Here is a 23,891-nt window from a genome sequence, read left to right on the forward strand (position 1 = left end):
GTGCCAGGTGGGCAGGGGGGGTGGGCAGGGATCCCAGCAGTTCTGCTCAGTAGCGTGGCACATGCTTCCCCAAAACCGTCTCCAAAGAGTCCCATGAACTGCAGGCAGGAGCAGAAGGCGTTGCTCTGCAGGGTGAGAGAGAGAAATCCCAGAGCTGCCTGTGAACAGAGAAGGGTGCTTAGAAACTTAGAGAACCAAAGGAGAGTCATGAAGTTTTCAAAGGAGGCGGGTGGTGAGACTATGGTGACATTAAAGAAATCATGGTTTTGGGACAAAAAGGAAGAGAATTAGATGTAAAATGTCAGATTTATCCAGTTGCCAAAATAATGGGCTCTAGACAGAGAGGCATGGCTGATCATCTCTGCTCTGACTGTTCCTCACCTGCAGGAGCTCTTAAAGGGGCCTGAAAGCAAAGAGATGGGAGAGGCTTCAAGTGGCTCCACACAGTGCCAAGAAACCTTAGGGGAGGCGGGGAGTCATTCTAGTAAAATGAGGGTTGGCTCTGACACCCTCAGCGTCTGACCAACTTGAGGGAAGATTAGTAAGGCCTCTGTTTAGTTCACTCCACAAAAACTTAAGAGTTTCTAACTCTGAGCACGATGCAGAACTCAATGCTACCGGGGATGTGTGGATAACACCGATGTGGCCATTTCCTGCAAGTCACCTAGAGTCTATGAGAGAAAATGAGGCATTGGGTTACTTCTTTAATAAATTTTATTGTGTATCTACTATGTGCCAAGCACTGAGGTAGATGCGTGTCAACACTTATGAATAAGACAAGCCACTGTCTGCTCTCAGGGAACTTACATTCTAGTTGGAGGAAGCGGGCATTGAATTGGGAAGGGTGGTGTTAAAGGGACTATGGGAATGCTTAAGATGAACTAACCAGTTTGAAGGGCCACCTTATAGAACCACCTTAGATGTTTAAGTCCAGTGAGAAGTCAAAGGATGAAAAAGAAATAAGAAGAGAAGTTCTTTGTGTTGAGTTCTGGTGGATGGATAGGGAACTTAGAGCAGGAAAGGGTTTGGTGCCCAACACAAAGAACAGCATGATCAAAGCTCGGAGAAGGGAATCAGTGAGGGGCTATGGGGAAGCAGGGTCTCACCCAGAGCTGAAGAGGGTTTAGAAGTCACCTGACCATGGGGTGAGGACCTTGCCAGGGAGCAGAGGCCCCCAAGGCACAGGTCCTAGACACATGGGTGAAGGATTTAAACTTAGGCCCTGTACTGCATAAGTGGTATTAAAATCCCAGTGTTTCCACCAACATGTCACTTTATTGCTCTGAGCTGAGTTCCTGCTTTGATAAGAGAGAGGTAATAAATCTGACCTCACAGGCCTGTCACATGATAAAGGCTCAGAAAGTATTAGCTCCATGTTTTTGACCAACTGCCCAATATAGAGTCCATGACTGTCTGTCCAGGTGGTACCAGGGTCAGAGAAGTGACTTAGGAACCACTAGGGCCGTGGTCTGCAAACTGCGGCTCGCGAGCCACATGCGGCTCTTTGGCCCCTTGAGTGTGGCTCTTCCACAAAATACCACGGCCTGGGCAAGTCTATTTTGAAGAAGTAGCGTTAGAAGAAGTTTAAGTTTAAAAAATTTGGCTCTCAAAAGAAATTTCAATCGTTGTACTGTTGATATTTGGCTCTGTTGACTAATGAGTTTGCCGACCACTGCACTAGGGCATGTCAGCATGTAGGTGTATCAGGGTAGTAGGAGGTGTGTGTTTGGTGACTGAGTGGGGAGAGAATGGGGAGAGCAGAGGGGTGAAAAGACCAGGAGGGAGGTAATTGGTAACTGCAGCCTGGATGAGGGAAAGGACAGTGTTAAACAGGACAGTAAAATCCAGGCGGCTGAATCAAGGAAGGACTCAAAGATGATGCCAGCATTTTGAGACTTAGTAATTGGGAGGTCAGTGGGTGGATAGCAGAAACAGTGACATTAAGAAAAGACATTGTGCCCAGCCAGAGTGCCTCAGTGGTTGAGCATTGACCTATGAACCAGGAGGTCACAATTTTATTCCTGGCCAGGGCATTTGCCTGGGTTCCCAGCAGGGGGAGTGCAAGAGGCAGATGATCGATGATTCTCATCATTGATGTTTTTATCTCTTTCTCTCCCTCTCTGAAGTCAATAAAATCCTATATAATAAAAGCCTAATATATAAGTGTCCAGTATACTGGTCGGTTGTTCAACCAATCAAAGTATAATATGCTAATGATATGCTAAGGCTGCTCAACCTCTCACTATGATGTGCACTGACCACCAGGGGGCAGACAGTCGACTGGTGGACCAGTCACTATGACCTGCACTGACTACCAGGGGTAGACGCTCTGACTGGTAAGTTAGCTTGTTGCTGTGGTCTGGCAGATCAGGACTGGGTGAGATGGGCCAGACATGCCCTGGAGCCCTCCCGTGGTCCCTCCCTGGCTGGCCAACCTCCCGCGTTCCTTCTCGGCCCCGATTGTGCACTGGTGGGGTCCCTTGGCCTGGCTTGCACCCTCTTGCAATCTGGAACCCCTCGGGGGATGTCAGAGAGCCGGTTTCAGCCCAATCCTCGCAGGCCAGGCCAAGGGACCCCACCAGTGCACGGATGTGTGTGTGTGTGTGTGTGTGTGTGTGTGTGTGTGTGTGTGTGTGTGTGTGTATTTAATGAAGAAATACAAATTAGCAGTTATAAAACAGTCATGGGGATGTAAAGTACAACATAGGGACTATAATCAATAATATTGGAATAACTATGTATGGTGCCAGGTGGGTACTAGACTTATGGGGGGATCACTTTCTAAGTTATAGAAATGTCTAACCACTGTGTTGTATACCTGAGACTAATATAATGTTGAATGCTAATTGTAATTAAATAATGATTTTAAATAAAAAATGAATAATTCTTTATTCTAAGTTAAAATAACATAAAATTAGCATATGTATATACATGGTGCTATGGAGGCATTCTGGAGTTTCTGCCAACTTCACCTTGAAATTACATTCATTCTGTAATCTGAGGTCATGAGAGAGGGAAGTTTATGTAGCACTTCCACTTAGTTGTAAGTTTTTCTCCCAGTGAGTAAAGAGAATGGGAAGTAAACACTGCAAGTGGCACAAACCAATGGCTCGATCATTGTTTCATGAAAAAGGGAAGGCTCTGCATATAAGAAGTTGCCCACCTGATAACAATGAAAACCCATCAAATGAAGTATCAGGACTCCAAGTCCATTTCAAGGGCACACAGGCAGTGACCAGATGCCAGCCTATTGCACTAGGTTTCCGTCAGCTAGAGAGACCCAAGGGAACAAGTGCTAGGCAGTCCTCTACTAAGTAAAGGCCTCCTCTGTTTGTGGTACTAGAAGAAAAAACCATACAGAAGAAAGGCTCCATGGCAGGGCCTCAATGCAAGCATACATTTCCGAAAGGCACCTGCTAACAACAGTGACTGTTATTAAGCTCCAGGTAAGCTCAACGTGAAGCATATCTGTTCACAGCACCAGCTTTGGGAGAGTCAGACTCCAGGTCCTCTTCAGCTCTTTCACCTACTTACTAGTTGTTGCCCTGGAGAAGTTAGTTAATGTCCCTCAGCCTCAAAAGTGTGAACATTAATTGAACTTCTGGTTTGGCGGTGATTATTAATGGGATGATATATTTAAGCACTGAGCTCAGGGTCTGATACACCATCAGTTCAATAAACACTGGCTGGTGCTGCTTTTATGGTCTAGAGCAGCTGTCGCCAACCAGTGGTCTGTGGACTACTTGTGGTCCATGAGGTCCGAAAGGTTGGCGACCACTGGTCTAGAGTATCACTGTCCAAATGAATGACATCTATAACTTCATTCCATCACAAAATCAAAACAACAGGTGAAATGAATTTTAATATGTTTTATTTTATCCAAGATATCCAAAATATGATGTCAATATAGAATGACTATAAAATTATTAATTATTTTCTTCTTACCAAGTCTTTGAAATCAGTAATTGACACTTCTAGCACACCTCAATCTATACTAGTCTCATTTCATGTGCTAGTGGTTGCCATATTGGACCATACAGCTCTAGACCTCAGCAGGGAGAGGAGGTCCATACTTCTCTGTCTCTCTTAGGATCACATTGTCTCACCACATTTTGGAATTGAATTTCTGATCTAGAAAGAATTAAATCCATACTTCCAATTGTTTTTCAGCCCCTCCTACATTAGCCCGAAGATTACTAAAAAGTGGACAGGTATCTGGCATGCACAATATCAAACATTTTAGTGATGCTCCTTCAAAACTCACCACAGTGAACTATATAGAGATAAAAATGACCAGGTGACAATGTAAGCATGGCTGAGTGATGAGCTGGAATGGTGTAACGGAGTCAGGGGTGGGCATAAGATATACTTACTTAAATTTTTAAAATTAAATTCATTGGGGTAACAAACTCACAAAGCAAAACAAGCTCAAAGATGCATTTAAAGAGCTGAGAAAAGGCCAGTCTCCAAAGCCATAGCCTGGCTAAGAACTGCTAAGAAAAAGCAATACTCAAGTCAGCTGGGTGCAAGCAGGATGGTGGGGAGATGGAGGTGGGAAAGGTAGCGGGGAAGCAAGGGGGAGGCAGGGGAGGCAGGGAGCTTAGGTCTGAAAAGAGCAGAAGCCCACAATGAGCCGTCTGACAAACTGATGGGGGCTAGTAGGTTTGCAGCACAAACACACCTCTGGAAACCACCTGCCCTGATAATACTGACTTCTGTGGCTTTGACTTCGGAGGCAGAACAGTAGGAAAGAGGGAACTGTTGTCTTTTTGAGGGGAAGTAGGGAAAGAATCTCAAAACCTCCCTTTTCCTGTAATCAGAAGAGGAACTAGGTAATGCAAAATATTTTTCCGAGTATTAAATTTAAGGGAGGAATAAACTTCTCCCATGAAATTCTGATAGAACTTTCACCGTATATATTAATACATATTTTCATGATCACTTAGCTAACGTAGTCATACAGGTTTTCTGAGAGGCAGATTCAAAGCTCTGCACAAGAAAAATGTAAGCAAGTAAATGGAAATTGTTTCTTAACACATTGTGGACGGATCACGAGAATTTGCCAGCTTTGTTTAGTTCCATTTCACATTACACAGTGTTTTACAAAGTATCATACTTTAAAAAGGTATTAGCTTGTAAGAACATGTAATAAATAACTTCAAAATGCCATGGGTATTTAATTTTAAAGCGTGCCTTTAACATTTATGTAAAATGTTTTTTGGACTCGTTCAATAGAAACTTATCTGGCCACTGGGTAAAGCTAGCAATGAAACCACTGGTCCGCAATGTGTTAAGTCACCACAAGGAGATCAATTCATCAAACAGCAGAAGCCCAAAGTCTAACAGAGTCTGGGCCACTGACTCTAGGGGCCAGAACCTTTCCTCTCTCACTAGTCCCCAAAGTCACCCACCACATCAATATGTCATGTCCACAATGACCATGGTGCCCAGAGAGGCCCAGGTATATCTGAGGAACTCTGACTAAAGAATGCACAGAGAGGCATAAACCAATTCAGGAAGATGAAAGGCTTATGCTTCAGTCTGGACCAAGTTGCGTATTGAGGGAAAAAGTCTATTTTGGACAGTATAGAACACTGTGAGATCCAACAGAACAGACACCTACTGCAGGTGTGACCTTGCATATGTTCTCTGATTCTAGTTCATTCATCTGTAAAATAGGAATATTAATACTGACTTTGCAGAAGTGTTGTGAAGGTGAGATATGTGTGTAAATGGCTTTGCCTAGTGTCTGATAAAATAAGTATTTAACAAATAGTTGTTATTGATAATAATAATAATCAATGAGATACTAATTTATTTCTATACTAGAGGCCCGGTGCAAGAAATTCATGCATGGGGTGGGGGTGTCCCTAGCCCGGCCTGCACCCTCTCCAATTTGGGACCCCTCGGAGGATGTCTGATTGCTGGTTTAGGCCCGATTCTCGCAATCCGGGACCGCTGGCTCCTAACCACTTACCTGCCTGCCGGCCTGATCCCCCTAACTGCTCTTCCCTGCCGGCCTGATCGCCCCTAACTGCCTCTGCCTCGGCCCCACCACTATGGCTTTGTCTGGAAGGACGTCTGGTCTAATTAGCATATTACCCTTTTATTAATATGGATCATTATAAAGCTTAATTTGGAAAAGTTATTAGTAAAAAGCAGTATAAGGCAAATGTCACTAAAGTGACTTCCTTTTGAGTCTGTGCACATATTAGCGTTCAAGTAAGACACATTTTCTCAATCTTTGAAACCCTGAATGGTTTTATCAAATTTTATTTTCCCTAAGCTTAATAAAAAACCGAGGAAGACTGGTCTTGAATGCCTGTGTAAGTGACCTTGAAACTGTGTGTTTTTTAAAAACAACTTAGTTATTCATCCATAACAGAATTTGACAGGGGGAGTTGGAGGGGAGGGAGAGTGGCTGGTTGGGGGCGGGGTTAATGTGTGCTTGTCTAGGACTGTATGTGTTTATATTTTAAGTCTTGATGTACAAAGTGTTCCTCCACCATGGTCTCAAAGGCCCTCTCAGGCTACCAAGGGATTCCTTGGGTCAGGATGAAATACATCTGAAAAGTTAACTCACACTAAAAAAAATTATAATACTAAAAAGTATTATGACCTTTTTCCTTATAGCAGTATTTGTATTTTAAGAGGGATTTTTCCCTAAAAAAAGAAAAAAAGATAACTCAAAGAAAAATCTCTTAAAGTCTAAAAAATGCAAACACAATTGCCATAGAGATGCGGATGCAAGCACTTGGTATGCTGGTAACTACAGCACTAGGCATCGATGACAATAGGGGGACAGAAAACTTCCTTAATACCCCTCACATCACACTCCTGGGGGCTTGTTACTTCAGCTGAAGGTCTGTCTGGTTTCAGGCAAGCGATCTGCTCACACAACTCCAGGGTAGTTGCTGTGTGTGTGTGTGTGTGTGTGTGTGTGTGTGTGTATGTGTGTATGTATGTGTGTGTGTATGTGTATGTGTATGTGTGTATGTATGTGTGTGTGTGTGTGTGTGTGTGTGTGTGCGCGCGCGCCCAAGTATCGACTTCAAGTTGATACATTGCACTATTCGAATATCCATAACATTTAGGGTCCATCTACCAAACAGGAACGCAAACCTGGCTTGCTTCTAACTGGTGTGAAATGTTAAAACAAGCCAGGAGCCATTCTCCTAACACGTCCACAGCCGACACGTAGCTAAGCTTACCTTTCTTTGGTCTGGATTTCACTGGCAGGGACTCCTTTTTTTCCATCGCTGCTTCTCTTTCTTTCCATCGGCGGATCTGTTCCTCTCTCATCTTGAAGAACAGGATCTGTTTCTGTTCTTCGCTGAGCTCTGCCAGCAGATCAGGATCTATGTACATCTCCGACAGTATCTGTTTCAGCATCTTCTCAGGCCTGGAGTCTTTTACACCTGTGGCAAAGGTTCTTGAAAATGGCTTCCAGGTGTGCCTCCACCTGGGCTGGCACTTGGAGGGACCTTCCCAGAGACTCACAGCAATCCCGAAGGCTTGGGACGATAATTCAGCACACTGGCTCTTGGTTCCTGGCACCAAACAAACTTATGCCCACAGTGCCGTTCATGAACCTGCAAAGAGCAACAGCCAGAAGCAGGCAGTATGAAAATGTGTAGGTGCTGGGCAAGGACGGGCTTATGAATCAAGCTTAGAGGAAATACAGTATCGCTTTTTGTTTCTGGGGCAGAGGAAAGAATGGCTGAGGCACGCTTTGTTAACAGTTTGTGCAACCTCTATCCCGTAATTTCCAAAGATACTTTATCAAAAACAAAACAAACCCTAACTTTTTACGGGTCAATCTCAGGGAAACAAAAAAATTAACAGAAGTTTGGCCTTGTCCCAACCAAGCAAACATATTATTACCTCAGAGCCTAACAAACCAACTGTATGGCTGAGAAAAGAATTTTTTAAAAAGGCAAGGGAGGAAATGAAGAGGCTCTTTCCAAACAACTTACTTCAAAACAAAATACTGTTTTTTGAGACTTCACGGAATTACCCACCTCAAACCGAACCAAAACAGAACCATGTTCAAGGAAAGAAAAGGAAGAAATAAAAATTAGAGCATAATGCTATTTTCCCATTCCCCTTTAAAAGCAGCACTGAATAAATGCAATTATGTACTCTCATCTTCACAGAAGGACAATGCAATGTCCAGACAGCCTACTGGAACCATGAAAACAGTGCAGGTGCAGGAGAGAACCCTTCTGTACATTCTGGAAGGCCACCAGGTTTTAGGTGTACCTCCTCCAGATAACCTAATTTAATAAAATCTAAATTTACAGGTCAGATAAACTGGGGGGATGGAGAGCCGACTAGGTTCATTACAAAGGATCCTTGCTGTATAAAAGAGTTGATTAGAGGCTCCTTTAAAAAGGCTGTGAAAGTCAGCATTTGGAGTCATGGAAGGGGCCAGTAGAGGGACATTTATGGGAATGTTACGGAGTCATTCACTTTGATTTCTTACCAAAGTGTAGCATGGACTAGTGCAGTCACAAGTGGCTTCACAGTGGAAGGGGGCTGACAATTCCACTGAGGTTTCATTCTACCTTGTACATTTCTGTGTGTGTGTGTGTGTGTGTGTGTGTGTGTGTGTGTTTAAATAGCAAACCTTCATACTTTGGTAATCAGAAGGAAATTATGTATACAATTCCATTCTGGTGTTTCAATAGGATAAGATCACCCAAATTCTAAGGAACTGATTAATAATTTGGTGCTTATAATGCCTCAATAATCTCACCATGTAGCCCTGCTCTCTCCAAAGTCATTTCTCCAAACTAAGTTCAAAGGCTCCTAAACTTGAGACTAGGCACTTAGCCTCCTAGTTCCTTCACCTGTTGTCACCCGCACATCCAGACTGTGTTGCTCCTCCCACCCTCTGGGAGTGTCCTGGCGTTTCCTCTCTTCCTCCTCTTCCTTGCGAACTGTTTCTCCACCCGCACCAGTCTTCTGAGACCAGTGTGGTTTGCATACATTCACTAACTATTCACCGTGTAGCAAAGACCTTTACTGGGGCTACAACTATTCTTGCTAACTGCATCCTATAATCTATCTCCCATAGCATTCATCTACCTGAATGCAAATGGAACACTGTATTAAGAGAAAATTAAAATAGAATTAAAAGCAGTGTCTGACTCGAATTCAGCCAGGCATGCCTATCTCAGGTTCTATCTTTGCATTTTGCTTTGAGGTGACCCTCAAAGGATGTAACAGCCAGAGAACTGATGTCTGATCATGCCTTTTGACTTTGGGGTTCTAATAGCTTCCCAAGAGGCAGGGCTCACTAAATTCACACTAAGGGAGAGGTGTCCCGAGGCTGCCCTCGTGTCTGTAGCCGACAGGAACCAGAGGAAGAATTTGGTTCCTCGGAACCCCTGACTCCTGCTCTGGATGAAGGGATAAGGAGCCGAAGTGAATGATAACTCCTTACCATTCCAGTAAATGTCCTTCTGTTGGCCCTAACGTGGCTCCAATCGCTGACTTTCGTGGAAATAAAACATGGTAGAAAATGAGGAGCCCACTAAAGCCGGAGGCTTCTGCTCTGTTCCCCATTTTGAATGGGGTGAACCCTCGCAACAGGAACAGCGTGAGTAAAGCCTAAAAAAACGAACCCCCTGAAAGTGCCAAGTTCACATTCCTCCCCTCTTCCCCCACTCAGAGTACCCCTGGTAATAAGAACTTACACTCGCTGTGCCAGCCACTACCTTCAGCACTGTACATGCATTCACTCATTTAATTCTTGGAGTTCAGCCCCTCCCTTGCCCGGTACCACAGATGGAGAGGATGGAAATGGCGGAGCTGGGCAGCATGGCTCCGAGTTGGCTCGACTGTCCTCCATCAGTGCAGTGGAGCACCTACGCAAACATCATCGGGATGTGGCTCTGCCTGCGAACTTTCCGAATGAAGACCAGCCAGTCCTCGCAGCCATGGAAACGCTGAACTGAAGGTGTGTGTGACAGAGTGCCTCTGGGGCAGGAGCCTAGCCCTGGCCGTGTAGCTCAGCTTCGGGAGGGCAGGTGTTGAAAAGACCCCACCCTGGTCATGCTGGCCCGGGTGTGGGTGTTGTCTGCTCACTGCTTCCTCCTCAGTTTCCCCTCTCACACAACCACTAGGCATAGCACCAGCGGCACAGACGCTCACAGTGTGAGGGGTCCCACAGCACCTCTGCGATAGATGCTCCAGCTCTTTCCCGGTTTTAGCTTTTTGTTTTGCCTGTCCGAGTCAACATGGATTGTGAGCGTTGAGGTTAACTAGTGGATCTTGAAGGAAAGACACTGGCTTCCCTGTGTGCTCAGAGGATACTTGGGGATTGATAACTGTCTTGTGGGCAGGCTACTAAATAATACGCATGCCATTCTAAGTCGGTTGATTCCTGCTGGCGTCAATGAACTCTTTCCTCCCCCTGCTCTCAGATGGAAAAGTCAACCCAGCACAGGGTGCTCAGAGGACAGCCAGCAAGGGACCCCAGTCGGCACTCCCAGCTCCGCCTCTCATGAACTGTGTGACTTTCGGCTGTGACTTCACTTCTCTGGACTCAGTTTCCTCATCTGTGAAATGAAGGCCTGCCCTGTGAATCTTTGTAATTTGAGGACCATGCCGGGAAATCTATGTGAAGTTACAGGGGCAAGTGGAATCAGCCCGGGTGGAGGAAATAGAAATGGGGAAATTAATTCACTAGGGTTTTCCCCGCTTTCACTGACTGACAGGACCATTGTTGCTGATACTGAATCAAATGACTTTTCCCTAACATATTGAGTACAGCAAACTTCCAGTTATTCAAGATCCAATAAAAAGAAAAAGCTTAGCTAACTCGGTCTTCTTCTACGACAGCACTTTTCTTAAAAGACAGCAATGACAAGCCCCAAGCCCACATCTGCTATTTATTCCAAAAATAAATTCCCAAGGGTCACAGAACCAGTTGTTTTCCAGGACACCCATAGATTAACTCAGGGGACATCTTCGACAGCCCTGTGCCACAAAACGAAAATTGTTTTCAATAACTCTGCGACAAAACAAAAACAAAACAGCCCTTGATACAGCCTAAATCACAAAAATACTAGAGTACAGACAGTATTACTTTCATGTTATGAATATAGTTTGGATTTTCATTATTGTAAAACAGCCAGCTGTTTTCAGATTTTCAGTTATCTTAATTCAACTTGACCTTATTAATCTTTCTGCAAAAGGGCCATTTTTGAGGATAAAATGAGCGATCAGAGGTGAGAGCAATTTGTTAAGGTTTGTAAGTATATACCATTCTTTAGAAATTTGAAACTACTGTACACATGGACTTATCTAGAAAATACCATTCGCATGCCAAATCTATGCCCACATATGCCTTCCACTTATTCACTTAAAAAATGTTGGTATCGAAGTCGTCCCTATGAAACAGGCCATCAAGTAAAAGCCTTTTAGGAGGCGGAGGCGAGGAGACTAAGTTCAGAGAAAGCTGCCTCCCTTGCCTCTTCCCTTTGACCCTGGGGAGGGAAAGACACCTCTGAGAACGGGACAAGTTGTGACTTCTCACTGTCACTGTCTCCGCGCCCATCCACCTGGGCTCCCGCAGGAACCCCGAGGGCAGGACGGGGCCGGGATGCCCACTTGGTGGAGGAAGGTTATCGCCCCTCCCCCCAACTGCCCGGGGCCACTGTCCGGTCTGAGGCAGGCCGGCCCTCCGCACCCCAACCGTAGAGAGTACCCTGTTTCTGACTCTCCGGGAAGGTCTGGGGCGGAGGAGCGCCCCACGGCTCTACCCACGTGGGTGCGCGTGCTGGCCCGTGGCGCAGTCAGCGCGGGGCGCCGTCGGGGGCCGCGGGAGGCCGGGCCGCGGGGGAGACGGGGCGCCAGGCCCTGCCTACGGGAGTCCAGAAGCCTTCGGGCGGCCCTGACACCCCCACGCGGCCACCACCCTGCCCCCGGCTCCCTCGCGGGCGGAACCCGACTGACGTGCGCGCACACGCCCCTCGGGGACTCGGAGCCCCGCCCGCAGCCCAGAACTGCCCGAGGCTCCCCCACGTGCCTGCGGCCGCCCCCTCGGGGGACCCCGTCCCGCCACCACGAGCCCCCCGCCCTCGGGCTCACCCGCCCGCGACTCCAGACACAGGACACCAGACACCGGACACCGGCCGCCCGGTTGCCGAGGCCGAGATCGCCGCCCAGCCCTGCACCTGAGCCCAGCCGGACGCGGCGCTACCGTGGGAGGGCGCGGGCCGTGGGACCCAGACTTAGCCCCGTTCATCCCCAGCCCTGCGCCCTCCACGATCCGGGGACCCCCACCCCCGCCCCGGGCCTTCTCCCAGTCGCCCCTTCCCGGCCCCCTCCCCACCCCGCACCCACCTGCCGGGCCCAGGGCTCACCTGGCTAGGCCCCGCGCACCCGCCCAGTGCAGTGAGGGCGGCGGAAGCTGTCGGGGAGGGAGGGATAGACAGGCACCCGCCAGCGGCGCAGGCTGGCTGGACAAACACTCGGTGAGATGTTGGCAAACAGCGTCCCTCGGCCCGGCCCGCCCGCGCCGCCCCACCCACGGCCCACATGCCCGGGTGACTGGCTGCGCGCTCGTGGCCCCACCCAGGCTCCTGGCCGCGCTCCAGGGCCGGTGGCCGGCACCCCAAGCCCGCTGTCCCGGAGGCGCGCGGGCCCTGCAGCGGCGGTCTGGTCCGGGCCAACCCCCCGCCACCGGCCCTCTGCGAGGACTGGTCCCGCCATCGATCGCGGGCCCGGCTTAACTTATTAATATCAGCGGCCCAGCCCCGGCCCGCCCCCAGCGCCGCGCTCCTGGCGAGGTGGAGCTGGCGGAGGCGGGCCGGCCCTTCTCAGTTACACGGAGTCGCGCCGGCCAAGTGGGCTCATCTGTCAGGTTCTGGTCCTGCGTCTCCTGCAACTTACTTTTCTTTTTCTTTTGTTGCCATTAAAGAAATGCTCAAACTCTCAGGCACTTGCGGGTACAGCTGTGGCTTTGTGGGACGGTGTCCAAGAGGAGAGAGGCTGGAAAGGTGGAGATGGAAAACAACAGCGACAGGAGGGGGGGCGGCGGGGGGAAGAAAGGAAATCTGGAGGAAAGGTGAAGAAGTCAAGAATCTTGTGATTTTAGGCAAGAACAGGTTAGGGTGGTGCCGAAGGGAGGAGCTGACTGAGGACGGGAACAGGAAATCTTGCAGGGAATTGGAGCAGAAGCAGAGACTAGGCGCCACTGAAGAAGAGCATACAGAGGGTGTGTGTGTGTGGGGGGGGGGGGGGTTGGGGTTGGGGTATGTGTGGGGGAAAGGCTCGATGTGGTAAAGCACAGACTGCACGTGTTGGGGAAAGATAGGATAAAACAGTGAGGATCAGCCCCACCTCTCCACAGCCTGTCTAGTAAATTCAGGAGCCTGACTTGTTCTGGTCAAATATTAAACTTTCTCATTCCCAGCCTCTCCAAACTGCAGAAGGTCAAGGTTAGAAAGAGAACTAGCAATTTAGGAATCACTTTAGGGATCCTACCTAACAAGGGAGAATTGCTGGTTTGGGTCCGGTTCCCGTTGCTTATTAAATGAGTGGCCTGTGGGGTGTGTTTTGGCTGGAGTGTCCTTCCCCCCGGTTAGCTGCTTTGGCCAGCTCAAAATGAATCCGGACACTCGGTGAACTGAACGGCTGATGAACCATGAAGGGTGGTTCATTAGCCAGTAATAATTCTATAGGACACTTGTCACAGCCAATTACCTTCTGCTGCCCTCCATCTCTCTCCACGTCCTGACAAGGCTTTCTTTATACCAGTGCCCCCACACTGCTCCTGACCTCTCTGCCCGTCCGTTCCCCCCTCTGGATAACAGCAGTGCCTACCTACTTCATGGAGTTGTTTCCAGGGTTGAGTGAGATAATACATGTAAAATGCTTTGCACTAGTCCCTGGAAGTGGCAAGTGTTCAAACACATTAGCTCATAGTATTTCACATCGCATGCTATAATTTCAAGTTATCACTTCACACCCAGGTTATGGATTTTGCCTCCTATAGTATCAGACTACAAGTTAGACTCAGTGATCCCCACCTCCTAGTACAGTCGTCCTTTCCTTACCTGTGAGGGATACATTCCAAGATCACCAGTGGATGACTAAAACCTCGGATAGTTCCAAACCCTATATATACCCTGTTTCTTCCTATATATGCATACCTATGATATAGTTTAATTTATAAATGAGGCACAGTAAGAGGTTAATAACAATAACTAATGATAAAATAGAAGAATTATAACAGTCTATCTATATAATAGAGGAATTTACAAATTAGCCAGGATGCCATAACGTTACAACCGAGCAGCAGGGACCTGAGGCTGCATGGCGTCTGGCTGGGGCGAGGGACCTCAGGCCGTGCCCCCCGCCCCACAGGGCTTGACAGGGAAACTCAGGCCGTGCCCCCCGCCCCGTGGAGTTTGACAGGGACCTCAGGCCACGTCACTCGCCTGGCAGGGCTTGATGGGGGACCTCAGGCTGCACCCCTCACCCCGGCACTGGGCAGGGAGACCTCAAGCAGCACCCCCCGCCCCAGCACCAGGGACCTCAGGCCACGCCCCCATCGGCAGGGCTTGATGGAAGACCTGAGACTGCGCCCCCCACCCAGCGCCTGGCCAGGGGACCTGAGCCTGCGCCCCCCCCCCCTGGTGCCAGGCTGGGGGACCTGAGGCTGCACCCTCCGCCCAGAGGGGCTTGACAGGGGTGGGCCCAGCCGGGTATGGGTCTCCTGCATTTTCGAAGTGCGTGCGGGTGGTGGGCGGGGACTTGACTCTAGGTCCCACGGCGCGCCCCAGACTCTGACAGGAGGGAGATTTTCATATACATTTTACTAATTTTCTTTCATCTCTGACACTTCTATTATAGAGAAAGGGCAAATAGCAATATTAAAATATTTCCTCTAATTAATTTCCTTTTAATGTGCACGAATTTCATGCACTGGGCCACTCGTATACTGTAATAAAAGTTATGTGAATGGCTTTGGGTCATTATTAAATAAAATAAGGGTTACTTGAGCACAAGTACTCCATACCGTGACAATTGACCTAATGATCGAGAGGGCTACTACGTGACTAAGGAATGGGTAGCACAGGCAATGTGGGCATGCTGGACAAAAGGATGATTTCTGTCTAGGGTGAGGCAGAGCAGGACAGATTTCATTAGAATGGCACACAATTTGAAACTGATGAGTTTGTAGTTTTGGTTGTTGTTGTTGTTTTTCTGGAATTTACCATTTACTATGAGCAATGAGGACCAACAACAAATAAGGAGGGACTACTTTATGACGCTTCTGAGATTAAGTTATAAAAGACCTTGTAGCTTGTTTTGTTGTATGTGTGTCTCCATATCTTATATCAGTTACTCTTAGGAAAGCCAACTGCTATGCCATGACCAGTCCTATGGAGAGTCCCATGTGGAGAGGGACTGAGGATTCCTGACAATTGCCACAGGATGAGCTGGGATGTGGATTCTGGTCAAACCTTCAGCTGACTGCAGCATTGGCCCATAGCTTCAGTGCAAATTCATGAGACCACCCAATTAAGCCACTCTTGAATTCCTGAACTAGAACATTGAGATAATAAACTTGTGTTGTATTAAGCCATTAAACTTGGGGAAATTTGTTACACAGCAATAGATAACTAATACACCTCCTCACTGGTTTTGTTTCTAAGCCAGTTTTGGATAGCTTTCATGTATAGGAGATTTCATGCACTGGGTAGCCTATTTAAACCCAGATCTGGGACCTCACCCCAGAGCTAAGAAATATAATATCTGTAGGGTCCAGGCATCTGTGTTTTGAACAAGCACTCCTAGTGATTGGATCAAAGGTGGGATTACAGATCATGCTGTCAGAAACTCTGCTCCAGGTCAGACATTTCTGAATGCCATTGTCAAATTCATCTTTTTAAACATTAATTCGAATCCTTCATTTGGTTGCTAATGCCCACCCCTCCTTTTTGTCCAAAGTAAGACATAATCTCTTACCAACGCTCAAGGACCAGAACAACCTATCATTAACAGCTTTCAGCTGTATCATCTTCCTAATACAAACCCTGCATTCATATAATCTGTCATTTTCGGGCCCTAAACCAACACGGGCTCTGCAGCTTCACACTGTGACCTTTGTCTAAAACGTCTTGCCCCACAACCTGACTTATAAAAACCCCACCTGTCCTTCAAACATCCATCTTTAGAAAACCTTTCTTGCCTTCCCTCCCCCCCTCCCTCCCCGCCACCCCCCCCCCCCCCGCCAGAAACAGTCCCGTGTTTCTTCCATGTTTATATATTTGTATCACAAGTTAGCGTTTAACACATCCAAGAACCATTTAGTGAACACCTGCCAGGTGCCAGGGCCTGGCTACCCTCTTCGCTGCAGCTCTGCCTAGTATGGTAGCTGTTGGGTGTGTTTATATACCTTTAAAACCATAAATGTCATGATAGCAAGAACTAGCCTATGCAAGTTTGAATCCTCCCCAACACCCAGGCACACAGTAGGTATGCAGTGCATGCTAGTTGAATGGATGTTAACAGCCCAAATGAATGCAAGCTATATACACACACAGTACAATCATTCACTCAACTTGGAGCCCTGTATCTCTTTCCTTTTCTCTCCTTATCTCCTCCCCATTCTTCTTGCCGTGTATCTCTTTCCTGCATTTGTAAATATCTCCCTTCTCCTCCTCCTCTTATATCTGTGGTTCTTTCTCCATCCTCTTCACTTTGTCTCCCCTCTCCTCTACCAACTTCCCTTTTTGGTCCTTCCCTCCCATCTCCTGGCATTTCCTCTTTCAATTGGCATAATCTGGAACTCCAAAAAGATATTTTTTCTTAATTTTAAAAGTGGACAAAATGTTTTCTATCGCTGTAAAAAACATCAAGCAGCTGTTACTTATGTATGAGGCCCTCGATTCCTCTTTCCCTCCCTTTGGGTCAGGGCTCTCCGTAGGAAACATTTCCCCACTCCATGACGGAGGGTGGATTGTGGGAAGGATCGCTGCCTGCACCTGCCAGCAACACTCCTGATGGAATGTGAGGTCAGGACAACCAGGCTGAGCATCACCTGCTGGCTGGCCACCAGCGAGTTAGAGACGTGCAATGGGTGTCACCAGTACCTGTGTCCGGAGTGCCCCAATGCCCTCCAGGCCAGTGTTCCCAGGGAAAGGCTAGATACCCATTTACGATATACTGATTTTTAAAGTAGGTCATTTATTTCTAGTAATGGACAACAAGAAACTAACACCCCACGTTTTAACCGACACGTTCCCTGGCATTCCTTTCAGAAGGTTGCTTAAGAACTCTGCTGCCCAAGGCTGTCACGTACCGCCGCCTGGCATGGCACTGTCCCACTGGCCGGGTGCCAAGCAGAGAGGACAAAGCGTAAAAGTGCCCCCGGAGCTGTGCAGCCCGGCAGCCTAGTGCTGCCGGAAAGGCTAGAGAAGCCACTTTTCACGGTCACAGGTCGGTTTGTATTTAAGTTCTACAGGAAAGGAAAGTTACCTTCGGATTTTTTTCTTTATGGAAAAAAAAATAGGATGAACAATAATCTTTTATCTGTCATATTTTATCATCAGCATCAGAAAGTCCAACCACTTTTTGAAAACATTTTTAAAGAATTAAGTTATACATTTGTCCCACAGTGACTATGAAGTAGATGTAAAAGAAAACATTTCAACTAAACATTTCAACTTTATTAAAAATTGATCAAATCACAACATACATCCCAGACAAGTCATCGATCATTTTTAAAAAAATGATATAGAAGGTCTTCTGCTAGCTTCCTGCTAGCAGTTAGATTTGATTTGCAACTATTTTCATTGGTTTAGGACTCTATGTGGGCTTTTATATTGTTCATCTTTGTAAATATTAAGATAAATGGTTGGTCTTTTTATTCATCTTTTATGTAATTAGATGACGCTAATTGTTAATGTTTTTCCCTGAATTAGCTCTATGGAGTTGTTTCTGAGAAGACATTCCTCCTTTTTTTGTGTCTCTATAAGGCGGTGGTAAGCAGCCTGTGGCCCAGAGGAACTGCTACCTGAGGCTTTCGGATGGAGTTGGATAACTTCTACCCCAAGTGGCCTGGGGCATCTGTGAAGACCCTGGGGTAAGCAATGCCTTTGACCTCAAAGCCAGAAAAAGGAGCAGAAGCAAGCTCATGCTGGTGTCCTGGCATTCCTTGGATCTTCCCAGGCAGCTTTGCGTAAGTCTCCTAATGCCAATCAAACCAAAGTCCCATCTCTTCCTTGGACCAGATTCAGAATCAGGTTTTGATTTCCTAACTTCTCTCTGATGTGCAATATTTGAAAAAAGTACACAAATTTGTTTTAGTTTTACAAGGACTTACTGCCAGTGAGCACAGAAGGAGCGCTCAAGCACATGTTAACATAACCCTGGTCAGTGTGGCTCAGTTGCTTGGGTATCATCCTGTGCACTGAAAGTTTGCTGGTTTGATTCCCGGTCATGGCACATACCTGGGTTTCGGGCTTGATCCCAGGTAGGGGGCGGGCAGGAGGCAGCTGATCAATGTTTCTCTCTCTCTCCCTCTAAAAATATCAATAAAAAATATTTAAAAAATAACCTAGAGGGATTTAATGTTTACCCCTTTGTCTCTTCCCTTAAAGGGGTTCTTATTTGATTGGGATAGGATGGAGCACAGACAATGCCATTTTTTCAAACTCTCCTAGGAAGTTTAATGTGTGGCCAAGGTCGAGAACCACTAAAATATGTAGAAACAAAGTTAATTGGTTATGGGAGATTTTGAAGGTGTAGTAATGGCAGCCCCTAGACTTCACTAAAATGGAAATGAAGCTAGATGTTCATTTTCTTGGTCTTGAAGTAAGTACAATAACCTTGTCTGGGAATGGATGGCCCACCAAACCTAGCCTATCGTTTAATAGAGTGGAAATTTAATAGGCTGGCTCATTATGCTGCCCAATATATCTAAGACTTGCTAATTTCCTTCCTTTTACTGTTACCTGATTATAACACCCAGATATTCCCTCTGGCCTTTTGGTTGAGGAAAAGCACTTCCCTCTCTGGCCCAAAGACTCCCACACACACTCCATGGCTCAGGGGTTCTCAGTCACTTCCTTGTCTTTCCTGGAGGTGGCTTCAGCTCTGCTCCCTAGAACTCCTGTTCCCCCCACTGAGCCATTTCCCTCAGCTGTTCTCTGTTTGCCTGAAGACTGCTCTCTAACTGGAAGTTGAAGTTCATTCTACCCTTGCGTAAAGTAAGACACGTTGCCTCTTCCTCCAAGTGTATGTTTAAATAAGAGCCAACGTATGACCTCAACAGTACGTGCCATTGTTTAAGTTTGAGACAGAGAGTTGGTTTATTGGCATGTTAATGACAGAGAAATTTGTACAGCATCCAAAATAGAGTGAAAGTTATGGCCAGTAAATGACAGATCATGCTAGACAAAGAGAGGAGTATGAAAGAGGGTAGACTCCCTTTGGAGAAAGAAGTCTATATCCATTTAGAATTTATTTAACCATACGTGCCCCTCATTGGGAATGAGTGCTGCACTTTTACAAGTCCTCATTAAAATATACTAAATCATACAATATTTGATTTAGATCTAGGAGGAATCTGGACATTATTTGGACTTCACTTGCAGCTGAAAAAAAGGGGGGAGGGAGGAGCAAGGTTAACCTTTACAGAGCTAGTTAGTGGTATATCCAGAATTAAAACAAAGAGTTTGTGACACATAATCTTCACAGTTATTATACTACATTAAATGAACTAGCTTACCTATGAACTAGTCTAGACTAGAGTCTTCCGGGGGTTATATTATTATCTGAATTCAGGAGAAACAGTGAAGGGAACCGGTGTTGCTCTCCTAACATAAAGCCCCTCTGAGTCTTGATGAAGAGGCAGACAGGAGCTGCCTTCAGGGCTGGCATAGTTCAGGGCCAGCTGTGGGGTGTAGGACTCCACTCCAGTCTACTGGGCTCACAGAAGACCTGCAGGGACCACATTAAGCTGTCAAGCCCCCTCTGGAGAAAAAGCTGAGGATGTGGTTCTCTTGAGTATAATAAGCAGGTATTGGTAGAACAATCCGTCAGTTCTGAGTGTTTTCTGAGGTCAAATTCTGACCAAAGCCAGAGCATAAAGAGAAGAAAGGGCGGGGTGGTCAGAAGGAACAGAAGGATCAACACCAGAAGAAGGATGAGACTGGAGGTGATTTTTCAAATGAATACATAACCCCGTGCTTTCTTAAGTGAGCTTTCCTTTCCTTTGAAGCCTCAAACCCACACTCCTTATAGGGGCGCGGTTCACACCAGAGAGGCAGGAAGATGCATCTGGCTTCCAGAAGTGATTTTGAATTGGAAGAGGAGGAATTTCTCTGGTCAATACTGGCTTAAAAGCATGAATTTCATTGTTAGTGTTGCTACATGGTGCGCAGCCCTCCTAAATGGGTGAATAAGAAGTCTAATTAAATGCCCAGGAACAAAAGACTCAAATCTTACTGGTTTTCCAAATACTCTTTCCTAGTTAGACTCCGTGAAAATAGTGTATGTCATTGAAGAGATGACACTTAATGGTCAGATAGAAATCGTTTCTAGTCCTCTGAGTGTGCTGGAAGTGATAATGACATCATAAATCTCTACAGATTAGCATTTCAGAGCACTTTAAGCTATTATTGCATTCAGTCCTCACAACATGTTTGGTGAGATAGGCCTGTGGATCTTAACTGACAAGTGAAGACACTTAATTGCAGGCCAACTCAATGGTTTGCCTAGTTTACACAGTCTTAGGTAGTAGTGGGACCAGGGCTGGGGACTCATCAGTTCTAAGGCTCTTCCCCCTATACCCTGCTGCCTCTGGCACTCTGACATTTAACCCTGCTGGCATAGGGAGTCGGGAACTTTGTCTCATTATGTTCGTATCCCCAGATCCTAGCCCAGTGCCTGATACAGAGTAGGCACTTAAAGCATGTTTGTTGAAGACATGAATTGATCTAAATTTGGGCTTGCCCAGAAAGAATCGGTGTCTTTCTGACTTATGTGGAATTAAGGTTACATAACTTTGTAACCAAAGAAATTGTCAACATGTTTTTTGGAAATATCTTAACTTCAGGAATGGCTCATATAGCTTGAATGTTCTGAAATAAGATGCTATTCTGCATGAAAAGAGGGGAGAGTCTCATGGGGATTATATTATTTATCTCGCCACAGAATCATATGCCTCTATTTTTATTTTCCCTTGAAGTTTTATTATTTTTCAAATTAGCATTCATTGTATGCAATGATATAAATCTTTTATCCGTAGACTATAAATGACACACGCTGGGTAACTATTGTTTGGAAATACATAGAATTTCTAGAGCTCTGACACAGAAGGATTATTATTCACATGATTGGTCTTGTGATTTTAGTAATGTACCATCTTGAATTATTACTCAGCAGTTTCATTGTTCTTGGTTCTCTAATTAGATTATAAATTCCTTCAGATTGACTTGAGCATTTTATTTGTTTTATACCCCCCTCCTGGCTAATGAAGGACTAACTGCACAAAGATGGATATCCAACACACCGATCAAGGCAAAGAATGTGGCATTCCCTGGATGGCTCTTACTGTGGTCGAGAGAATATTAGTTTTTTAAATTTTCATCTTGATCCAACTTAACAGATATTGTAGTTGGAATAGAATTCTGTTTTATTAAACTCCTCAGAGTATTTTGTAAGAGTTATATATTTTTATTCTAAAATATTTTGTTGGTAGGGCAAAAAATATAGACAGAATTGAGGGAGCTACTTCTAGTATATTTGAGTTAAGAAGAGAAGTCACATGTTACTCTCCTTTCTATCCCTGCTTTTCCTTCTCTTTCTATTCAAATAACATGTTTAAAATCCACAGGTGTGGTTTCCATTGCTAAAGTGAGAGGAAAATGAATGGTTGCTTCTGCTTGATTATCAAACCTGCAGTAAATGCCTGTTATCGCTGGGGGGAAAGGGTAACGAAAAGAAACAGTCCTGACGGCAATAAGTATAATAGCTAAAAGGGGGAAACTTCATAAGTAAAAACAATTGTAATCATTTTAATAAAGGGATAAAAATATAAATACCACAAAGGCCACAGAGACAAAGCTGAGAGCTTTTAGGAGAAGATACATTACATTGACTTACATGGCAAGGTCCAATGATTATGATAGACTGTATCTCACATTCCCTCCTTCTTCCTATAGCTTATTGGTAAGGAAATGGTGGAAATTTATGGGTCAGTCACAGAGGCAGTTGGGGTTGTCAGTGAAGCTGGACACATAGTAGGATTTTAAGGCTCTAGGATTTTAGGAACATTTTCCTTTTTTTTAAAAAAAAATAGATATTCCTCCTTTTTCCCTCCAATTGCCACACCCCCCCCCGCCCCCCAGCACCTGGTTCCTACCCCACCCAAAGCCTTAACCACCCTATTGTCTGTGTCCATAGATAATGCATATTGCATACAAGTTATTTGGTTAATCTCTTCCCGCAACCCCCTCCCCTCTTCCCTCTGAGATTTGTCAGTCTGTTCCATGTTTTCATGCCTTTAGTTCTATTTTATTCATAAGTTTATTTTATTAATTAGATTCCTTGTTTATTTATTTTGATTTTTAGATTCAATTGTTGCTAGGTATATATTTATTGCCATTTTATTGTTTATATTTTGATCTGTTTTTTCCCCTTCTTCTTCTTCCTCTTAAAGAATACCCTTCAACATTTCATGTAATACTGGTTTGGTGGTAATGAACTCTTTTAGCTTTTTCTTGTCTGTGAAGCTCTTTATCTGACCTACAATTCTAAATGATAGTTTTGATAGGTAGAGTAATCTTGGTTGTAGTTCCTCACTTTTAATATTTCTTGCCACTCCCTTTTGGCCTGCAAAGTTTCTGTTGAGAAATCATCTGACAGTCGTTTGGGTGCTCCCTTGTAGGTAACTATCTGCTTTTCTCTTGCTGCTTTTAAGATTCTCTCTTTGTCTTTAACTCTTGGCATTTTAATTATGATGAGTCTTGGTGTGGGCCTCTTTGGGTTCCACTTGTTTGGGACTTTCTGAACTTCCTGGACTTGTAAGACTATTTCTTTCACCAGATAGGGGAATTTCTTTTGTCATTATTTCTTCAAATAGAGTTTCAATATCTTGCTCTCTCTCTTCTCCTTCTGGCACCCCCATAATGTAATGTTGGTTCGCTTAAAGTTGTCCCAGAGGCTCCTTACACTATCTTCATATTTTTGGATTCCTTTTTCTTTTTGCTCTTCTGATTGGGTGTTTTTTTGCTTCCTCATATTCCAAATCATTGATTTGATTCTTGGAATCCTGTACTCTACTCTTGAATCCCAGGACATTATTCTTTATTTAAGTTAGTGTATGCTGAATTTCTGACTGGTCCTTTTTCATGTTTTTTTTATGTTCTCACTAAGGTTCTTGAAATTCTCAGAAAGATCCTTGAAAGTCTCACTAAGAACCTTAAAGCTCTCACTAGGATCCTTGAGCAACTTTTTAACCATTGTTTTGAACTCTGATCCTAGTAATTTGCTTGTTTCCATTTAATTTAGTTATTTTTCTGGAGATTTCTTCTGATCTTTCATTTGTGACATGTCTCCACATTTTGGCTGCTTCCCTGTGTTTGTTCCTATATATTAGGTAGAGCTGATATGTCTCTTGGAATTGGTAGAGTGGCCTTGTGTAGTAGGTATCCTGTAGGGTCCAGTGGCTCAGCCTTCCTAATCACCTGATCTGGGTACTCTAGGTGAGCCCCTGTGTGGGCTGTGTGCACAGTCTTGTTTTAATTGAGCCTTGATTGCTTTGGTGCCAACAGGAGGAATTGACCTCCAGGCCAATTGGCTGTGAAGACCAGCTGCAATTACAATGGAAGAACTGCTGTGCAGGAGAAACCCATATGGAGCAG

At 45.5% G+C, this 23,891-nt stretch overlaps 1 protein-coding gene across 5 annotated transcripts in view; it reads right to left on the minus strand.

The window, feature by feature from the left end:
• Positions 1-13,519, minus strand: part of SH2D4A (SH2 domain containing 4A) — a 53,258-nt gene extending 39,739 nt beyond the window's left edge. The window contains exons 1-2 of one of the 5 annotated variants that reach the window (XM_079778612.1): positions 13,498-13,519; positions 7,212-7,592 (exon numbers count right to left, since the gene is read on the minus strand). In XM_079778612.1, coding sequence (XP_079634738.1) covers positions 7,212-7,392 — 181 coding nt within the window. In that variant the 5' untranslated portion in view covers positions 7,393-7,592; positions 13,498-13,519. Of the gene's footprint in view, positions 1-7,211; positions 7,593-9,448; positions 9,950-12,374; positions 12,554-12,585; positions 12,608-12,903; positions 13,021-13,497 lie in introns of those variants that run through there. The other 4 variants (XM_079778610.1, XM_079778613.1, XM_079778609.1 and 1 more) reach the window with 4 other exon arrangements.
• Positions 13,520-23,891: the final 10,372 nt, after the last annotated feature.

This window comes from Cnephaeus nilssonii (assembly GCF_951640355.1).
Source record: "Cnephaeus nilssonii genome assembly, chromosome: 8".
Classification (NCBI taxonomy): domain Eukaryota; kingdom Metazoa; phylum Chordata; class Mammalia; order Chiroptera; family Vespertilionidae; genus Cnephaeus; species Cnephaeus nilssonii.